The sequence below is a fragment of the Lacerta agilis genome, chromosome 8, assembly GCF_009819535.1.
Source record: "Lacerta agilis isolate rLacAgi1 chromosome 8, rLacAgi1.pri, whole genome shotgun sequence".
NCBI lineage: Eukaryota > Metazoa > Chordata > Lepidosauria > Squamata > Lacertidae > Lacerta > Lacerta agilis.
This window is the reverse complement of record NC_046319.1, coordinates 74,693,682-74,702,724: the sequence shown is the minus strand read 5'-3', so window position 1 is coordinate 74,702,724 and position 9,043 is coordinate 74,693,682. Positions and strand designations below refer to the sequence as shown.

Genomic DNA, 9,043 nt, shown 5'->3' with positions numbered 1-9,043 from the left:
AGCAGTCCCGGTAAGGCTGAGAAAGGCACCCTGCAGGCGGAATAAACCTCCCACCCCACCCGTTGTGTTTGGCCACAGCAATATTGTGCAAATCAAGGCAGCAGTAGCACAGGTGGTGTATACAAAGAGTGGGGGACCTTTGCCCCTCTTGCTGTCACTCCAATCAGCCCCAATGAGTTGGCCCCCATGGTCAGGGGTACTGGGAGTTGTAGGGGCCAAAAGTTCTGCGCACCTGGGATTCCTGCATTGTGAGGGTGGGTTGAGCTAGATGACCTTTGGGGGAACCTCCTAACTCTACGTTTCTACAAAAAGCAACTAGCCCATAACATTTTGTTTAGAAGCAAAGGAAGCTGCCTTATACTCGGACCGTTGGCACATCTAGCCCAGTTTCGTCTCCACTAACGAGCAGCAGCTCTGCAAGGTTTCAGGCAGGTGATGTTGTTCCCAGTCCAACTTGGAGATTTTGGGGGGTGTTCTGCTTGCAAAGTGGATTCTCTACCACTGAGCTACAACCCTTCCCCTTGGGTCTGGGCATATCTGTGTGGCCTGAAAGATGGAGAAGAGGAGGAGGAGGAACTGGATTTATAAAGCTTCCATGCCTAGTTGCCTGAAAGGATCACTGACCCAGCAGTGATGCAACTTACAAGGGGGGTATAGGCTGTAAAAAGGCCCTTTCCGACTGAGTCAGGCCTATGATTCCTTCTAGGCTAAAGCTCTCCTTCGCATTTCAAGCAAAGGTCTTCCCTAGGGCCAGGGAGATGTTTTATCTGGATGTGGCAGGGATCAAAGCTGGCATCTGCCACATGCGTTTCCCCCAACTGGAACAGAGTGGAGGGTTTGCAACCCAAAGGAATTGCGCAAGTGACTTCTGCCTTGCAGAAGGGCTGCAACCGTCGTACCTCTGCATGGCATGTGGCAATTCGAGGGTTTCTTTTGCAATTGTGGCCTGTGAGAGCGACTGGAGCAGGGGAGGCGGTGGGGGGAGAGGAATTGACAGGCTTTGTGGGCAAGGGGAGGTGCAGGACGGGTTTTCACAAGGCACTGCGGAATTGAGCCAGTTCTCAACCGCAGAGCATAGTGTGCTCAAGTCTGCAGCAACTTCTGGGTCCCTTGGGTTGAGTCCTCTATAAAAGCCAGACCACTTCTTCATAATTTGTGCTGGAGTGCTGCCGGCTGAGCCCCACCTGAGGTCCAGAGGGCATTTTTGCCTCTCCTAACCACAAGCCTTTGCAGGGAATCAGACAGATTATAGCACTTCAGCTGTCATGGCTGCCCCCAAAGAATCATGGGAGCAACGCTTCACAAACAACAGTTCCCAGAATTCCCGGGGGGGAGCGATGTGCTTTAGATGTATGTGTGAATGTGACCCAAGTCTTGTGTTTTACACCTGCCCTGCAAACGCTTGCAAGGATAGGCTAGAAAGAGATCTCAGTGGGGAGACGGCATGGGAGGGGGGGCTGGGGGGGAAGGGAGGCCTATAAAATCCTAGGGTCAGCTGCCACTGCAGTACAACCCACCTGTGAGGTAGGTTAACTCGAAATGTTGTCATTGGCCAAAAGTCCCCCAGCAACCTTCGCAGCTGAGTGGTGATTTGAGCCTCATCTCTCAAGCCCTAGGGAAATAGTCTTAATGATGCACCCACAATCACCTGTCATTCTCTCAATTCTGTGCAGCAGTGCAGTTAAGTATTTGATGATGGGCAGACTTCTAGTCAAGAGGGGAGACCGTTTTTGCCCTAGCCCCAAATAATGCCACATTATTTTCTCCTGGAATGCAGCCACCGCCTGGAATAAAAAAGCTCAAAATGTGTTAGGGGTCTATAAACATCTTACAAGTGCAGAAGTCCCTGTAAGGGATTTGACTGGTGTTGGCACATGTTGTGCACCCATATATATATTTCTGCTCAGCTTGCCTGGTGTCCGCCTTCTTGCATTGCAACAAAAATAGATTGGAGGGTCCAGAACTGCTTTTGTCCTAGTTGTATCAAATCCAGGATTAAAATAATAAGCAATGTGTTGGCATAAGGACACTGGGCTCTGATGGTTAATTCTCTCCTCCCTGTCAGAGGTCATGTTAGCTCAAGATCGGTGTGTTGTAATGTCCTTCCCTTCCTTCCTTCCTTCCTTCCTTCCTCTCTACAAAACTCTCCCCGCCCAGACAACCTGCTTTTCATCTTGAGAGCCTCATTAGTGTTTTTAATACCCCCCCTTAAATTAAATAGTCATAGAATTGTAGAGTTGGAAGGGATCCTGAGGATCATCTATTAGTCCAACCCCCTGCCATGTAGGAAAATGCAGCTGTCCCATACAAGTATCAAAGGGAAAGGCAAGGAAATGGCATTTCAAAGAACCATTGACAGCAGCGCCAGATTCCCCCCTGCACAGGGTGCCCAGCTGAGGTGGCACCAAATGGAGAAGACCCATAACATTGAAAATCCATTTGGGAGCACCAAATTTTGGCCTTGTGCAGGGCGCCATATGATGGAGAGATTACCAAAGTCTTCCCCTGGACACACAGATGTGCGTGTGTGGAAATAATGTGTTGCCCTGCTTTTCCTGATACAGGATCTACTTTTGATCTTTTTGTCTCCCATATATTAACTGTTCTATTTCTTAGCACATAACTTCTACGGTTTTATTCTTTCGCATTTTCCTTTAAAGAAATCTGATTTGATGTCATCATTGCTGTCCTTCAATTGTTTCAAAGTGTGTGTGTGTGTATATACCCTTTAAAAACAAAACAAAAACATGATGCAACAGATTTAGGGCAGTGCAGACGGTTCCCTACACAGGGCGTCAAACTGAGGAGGTGCAAAATAGTAGTAGTAGTAGTAATGCCACCTATTTAGGGTTACCGGACATCCCCATTTCCTGGGGACAGTCCCCAGATTTGCGAATAAGTCCCCGGACAAATTCCATCCCCGGAATGTCCCTGGATTTCATCTAATGTCCCCGGGAAACGCAGCAGTGGCAGTCTCAGCAGCCTGGAGCAGTTGGCTCTGGCTGGCTTCAAGAGCTGCCATATGATGGTGGTGCAGGGGCTCTAAGATGCAGCTTCCAGGCTGCCTCCACCTTCCCTGACCCCAGCAACTAAGCCGTGAAGGGAGTCTTCATGCTGCCTATCAAAGCTTGCATGCAAGCAGGAGGGGCAGGGATCTCTCAGGTAGGCAACGCATCGCGCTGCCCGAGCCTTGCCACCGCTCTCGGCGCTCCTCCTTCCATGCCTGACCCACCGCACACCGCTTCCCCACCACCACCACGGAAGAACCAACAACTCAGGGGCTGCCCAGGCTCATGGAGAAAGGAGATTGAACCCTCTGAGGAAGGGGGAACATGGCGGTCGAGGTGAAGGCGGCGGCCACCCCTCTGCCACCGCCATCGCTGCAGCATCAAAGTCCCAAACGTGTAGTATTTATTTATTTAAAGTGTCCCCGGATTCATTGAAAAAAGTCTGGTAACCTTATTGAAGCATATCTACTCAAAAGTTAGTAAGGGCGCCAAATATTGTCCTCACTCAGGATGCCCTATTACCCAAGTCTGTCCCTGGTTGTAGAAAAGGGAAATAGAAGTGCAAAATGGGGAGATGAAGAAGACACATTGGGGGCACTGCTTTTGCTGTGTGTTTTATACTTTAAACCGCCCTGTGACCCCCGGATGAAGGGCGGCATAGAAATTTCATAAATAACAGTATGAGGGAATTTTTGTGGAAAGAAGCAGTGGTGTGGAAGGTGGCATGGAGGTGGGGCTGGCTGCTTTCAGGAGGCTCATGCCAACGGGCCAGAGGCTCCTGTGGAGTCCAGTGTGAGGTGGGATGATGCCTCGTTGTCCTCAGGCATCGGACTCTTTCCAGGCGGAGGGATACGGTTCCTCTTCTGCTCGCACGACCCCTTCACTCCCCCCCTGTCCCCTCGCAACGAGCCCCAGCGGCGGGTCGCTCCGCGGAGCAATCCCTGCCCTTGCCCGCCTGGGGGAAAAAGTCCCGGACCCTCCGAGAGGGCGGATTCCAAGATGGCGGCGTGGCCAGGTTGCTGCGAGTGGCCTTGACGGAGCCGATGTGAAGCTACCGCCTCTGAAGCCCTAAGAAGCGGCAGCGGTCCTTTCCCCACGCCCGAAGCGAGACTAGAAGGCGCCAGCGAGCGGGCCGCGGTTACGGGTGAGTAGCGTGAGGAGCGGCGCATCTCACGTAACTTGCGTCCGTCTGCGAACAGGAACGCAGGGGCGCAAGGTGCGGGAAGAGCGTAGCAGGCGTCTGTGAATAGCTCGCTGGGATGGGGAGAGAGCGAGGAGCTCCGCGAACAGCGCGGCGGCGAGATCAGTGCGTCCGGCAGGGGTCGCTGCGCGCGCAGCTTCGGAGTTCGAAAAGGCGCAAATGGGAGAGGGCGGGGGCAGTGAGGCGCTTTACGCAAGCGGAGTAGAACGCTTTCGAGAATAGTAGTAAGGAGGCACATGCGCGCCGGTGGGAGGCTCAATGTTTCGCTGAGGTTTTCATTGTGTTCTTAAAGAAAGAAGCCTTAAACAAACGATGTGTAAAATGCCCATTTAAAACTAATAATCAAGCATTCCCATGCATTCTAAGCATTAGGATAAATAGTCTTTTTTTACATTCCTTTCCCAGTCGATATCCCTCTCAAGTGAGGGAAAATAAATAATTTCATTCATAAAAGGGTACGAACATTCGATGCACAAAGAGGTGATCTGGTGGCATAAGCAAGGATCACATGTTATTCGGCAATCATTTCCTGTCTGTGCCTGTTATAGTGGTGCTTCAGTTGCCAAGTTCACAAAATATTACCATTTTGATGTAAATGGTTTTTTTTGGGGGGTGCAGTTAGCTAAGAGGGGTTGTGCTGAATCGGATCTTACAGGTACAGTATCCAGCTTTATAGATATTATTGTTAATTAACTTGAAATTATTTCTTCTGTTTATGTAATTTATTACCTTGCCTGCCCTATGTAAACGATCCTTACGTAGCCACGAGCAGCAAAAAAGTGTGTGAAAGTAAATGAGTGGGCTAGTAGCATCATTTGCAGGCTACTCACTTCTGTAGGTTTATTTTAAAAGTTGGCTAAAGCAGCTCTTGTGGCAGCTTACAAGGCTAGTTAAATACAATGGGCCAATTTGTTTGTGACATTAAACTATATGCTCCCATCATTGTTATTACTATTATTACATTTATTACCTGCCCGTTACCAGCAGGTCCCAGGACAGGTTACAGTGATTTAAAATTAAAAACAGTTAAAACAGATCACAGTACAGTAGTAGTGTGCTGTCCATTTGGGAGACTGGAAATAGAAGATTGGAGACTTTTTCCATCTGTGTTTGGTTTCAAATAAACCAGAGTTCCATGTTGTGAATTTAAACAGTGGTTTGCTCAAACAAACCAGGATCAGGTAATGGTTTGTAATCCTTATTGTTAGACCATATTTTAAAGTAACCAAAGTTTTCCAAGTTTGGACATATTTAGAAATTCTGGGTGGGTTACTCTCAATTTTCTTCTCCTGCCCCTCTGTGGTTAACCATCAAGGTTATTGTAGTTTATTAGAAGCTCCAGTAAACGGGATGAACTTGCAGTACACTCCTTTGTATGTTTACACAAAATTAAGTCCCAGTGTGTTTGATGCAACTTGCGGAAGTGGCTACCCAGGCATAGGCAAACTTCGGCCCTCCAGATGTTTTGGCCTACAACTCCCATGATCCCTGACCACTGGTCCTGTTAGCTAGGGATCATGGGAGTTGTAAGCCAAAACATCTGGAGGGTCGAAGTTTGCCTATGCCTGGGCTAACCTCTTGGTGTTGTAGGAACCCAACTCTCAACAGCCGGCAGGGCCAGTGCCAGGGATGATGGGAGATTTTGTCCTGCATCATCTGGAGGGCCACAGGTTAATCACCACCTTAGCCTAGTAAAAAAATAGTAAAAACTATTCCAGGCAAGTATTCTGTAAAAGGAATTCCACAAACCAGATGCCATGAAAGAATACTGCCTGCCCCCCAGCCATCTGCTTAATCTCAGGGGTAGGGGCAGTTCCGGAGAAGGAACTACAATGAAGATTGTAGCTGGTGAACAGCCTTATATAGGAGAAGGTTGATTAGAGCTCTAAGTTAGAACTAACTCTGAATTGCGCCTGGAAACATTTAAAGCGGCAAAGAAATATGATCCCATTGTGAACCCTAGTTAACTGCCTTGCTGTTGTGTTCTGGACCATTTTAAAACAAAAGAAAGAGAGTTGTAAACTTGCTAAACTTTTTTACAAGGCAGTAAGGTATTTGTTAAATATGTAAAATCTCTTTGGGCACGTGAATGAAGACATGAAATTTCACCCTTGGTGTTACAGTATCTTATAACTACTTCAATACTTGATGTGATTGCACAGCTGCTTGATGCAGTTGTAGTGACATTATTTTCAACATGGAAATAGCGCCTTTGTGAGTTTTCTTATGGGTAAGTTTTTATTCCGCTCCACCCAATCAAACTGAAACTTCTCTTCACCCTAGTCGCTCCTAGTCTGAAACAAGGATCAGGTGCCTCGCAAGTTCACATACATGGATATCCAGGTGTCTGGATTCCCCTTTAGTGTGTTGCATATAATTCATTTGTCCCCTCCTCCCATGTCTTGTTCCCCCTTCCCAGGCACATCAAAAATGGCCCCAGCCTGCGAACGGCTGCAGTTTCGATTTCCTGGCTACGGTGATGGGGTCCTGCACCGCATGGACCAGCTGCGGCAGCAAAGGCGCTTCTGTGATGTGACAGTGCAGGTGAACGATCTGCGGGTTCCTGGGCACCGTGTGGTCTTTGCTGCTTGCTCCCCTTTCTTGCGCGACCAGTTCCTGCTCAATGATTCACAGGAGGTGTCCGTCTCGCTCTTCCAGAGTCCGGAGATTGGGCGCCAGCTTCTTCTCTCTTGCTACACAGGGTGCCTCGAGGTGCCCATCAAGGAACTGGTCAACTACCTGACAGCTGCTTCCTTCTTGCAGATGGGTCACGTGGTGGAGCGTTGTGCTCAGGCGGTCTCCCACTACTTAGTCCCCAAGGCAGACACCCTGCTGCGGGAGGAGCAGGCAGAGGGGAGCTATTCCCAGCAGGATGGGGAAGAAGAAGGGGAGGAGAAGCAACCTCCTTCACCCACGGGGGAGACAGATTCCGAGGATGTCAAAGTGGAGGTGCCCGAGTTCACCCCCCGCGACTCCCATGGCCCCTCTTCTCCTGCGATCTCCCTCTCCCTCATCAACTCCGCTGTGGAGATCACGCGCAGCTACTTGCAGGGTTGCTATGACGACGAAGCAAGCAGCGAAGGACTTACTTTCCCTCCAGCAGCTCCTGCCCCTGCCCCTCAGTGGAGGAACTACCCGCTGCATCGTCACCGGCACGGCACGGCCATGGCATGCAGGGACTGGCGGGCGGGTGGCGGGGTGGCATCGTGGAAGGTGCCGGGGCTGGAGCGCCCATACCGTTGCCCCCGTTGCAACAGTGTGTTTCAGCAGCTGGGGAACTTTGTGAGCCACGTGCAGGAGCACAAGCTCTTCCTGTGCCTCCGCTGCGGCAAAGTCTTCTCGCAGAAGAGCAACCTGACGCGCCACATCCGCGTGCACACCGGCTTCAAGCCCTTCCAGTGCCCCATCTGCCGCAAGTGCTTCACCCAGAACGCCACCCTGCAGGACCACCTCAACCTCCACAGCGGCATCAAGCCTCACAAGTGCAACTACTGCGAAATGCACTTCACCCACAAACCGGGCCTGCGGCGCCACCTCAAGGAGATGCACGGCAAGAGCACCGTCCAGAACAGCCACGAAGAGATCGAAGAGGTCACCATTGACTTTGATTGATGCAAGAGGAGGGCGGGAGGGGCAGCTGCAAACTGAGCGGTAGAGTCTTCCGTGAGGCCAGGCAGAGTCTTCAGTCAGTCCAAAATTCCTTTCAGCGAAAGATGGGCTGTGCCACAGGCCACACTCATTGCTTTTCAAGTAGTAAGGGAAGTGCTGTGGCTATAGAGTGTTTACTGTAGAAGAGCACAGAGGACAAGGACTCAACCGTCATCTGGATAGGAGACAAAATCGCCCCACAGCAAGGAGAGGCTGTTGAGTGAGGATGCTGCCTGAGGATGTCTAGGCCCATTTTGTAAATGGGTTCATGTGAGGTGAAGCCACTGCCTCAGACAGTGGGTTTTTGGTGCCCTTAACGGCAGCAGTGGGGAAATGAGAGAGCTGGCTCATGGGGCACAATCCACTGGGCAAGCCCCAGTGAAATGAAGGGGAGCCCTGCAAGAATGTGATGGTGCTTTGGTATAGCTCCCTTTCAGTGTGTGTGTGTGTGTGTGCGCGCGCGCGCAGAAGACCATCATGGCGAATTAGTGTGTAATGGGATTGCGATTTAGATTTCCTACCTCACGTGTGTCAGTGTTTGCTCTGGCCCTGTTGGGGCCGCTGCAGAATCAGCCATCTGACTCAACACCAGAAGAACTTAATCAAATAGGGATGGCAGGAGATGGAAGTTTACAGTTGATTGATGAATTAAAATTAACGTCATTGGGTTTGGGTGGCAGACACCCAAGAATTCTTGAAATGATTGCTAATCTCATAATAAAATATACCACATGTCACTAAAATAGGTCTCCTTACCAAGACGATTGGAAAGTGGTCAACATTTTGCTGCTGTTTTTTTCGAAAGGGGGCAAGCAAGAAATTAACAAGCCACTTAGCCTAAAATCTGCCTCTGGTAAATTGAGGTAATACATTGTTAATGATAGATGTATGGAGCACACTGAAGAAGTAAGTCTTGCTTACTATCAACATGGCTTCTTCAAAGGGAAGTCCTGCCTGACCTGCCTTCTTTAGATCTTTTGAGAGTGACTGCAACTCCATGTAAGCTATCAGCCTTGACGCCTATATGAAGATTTCTTCTTGTTCAGAGGATGTATGCCACTGGGTACGAGTTGCTGGGGTGTAACAGCAAGGGAGTCTATTGGAATTTTTTGTTTGCTTAAGGCAGTGTTGGTGGACTTTTTGGAGGCATCTTGCTGGTCGCTGATGGAAAATAGATACAGGACTA

General features: G+C 49.7%; 1 protein-coding gene across 1 annotated transcript; it reads left to right on the top strand.

The window, feature by feature from the left end:
* The first annotated feature begins 4,102 nt into the window (after nucleotides 1–4,102).
* On the top strand, nucleotides 4,103–8,600 carry LOC117051717 (zinc finger and BTB domain-containing protein 26-like). Its single transcript, XM_033158344.1, has 2 exons — nucleotides 4,103–4,152; nucleotides 6,629–8,600. The coding sequence occupies exon 2, from the start codon at nucleotides 6,640–6,642 to the stop codon at nucleotides 7,819–7,821; it is 1,182 nt and encodes a 393-aa protein (XP_033014235.1). The 5' UTR covers nucleotides 4,103–4,152; nucleotides 6,629–6,639; the 3' UTR covers nucleotides 7,822–8,600.
* Nucleotides 8,601–9,043: the final 443 nt, after the last annotated feature.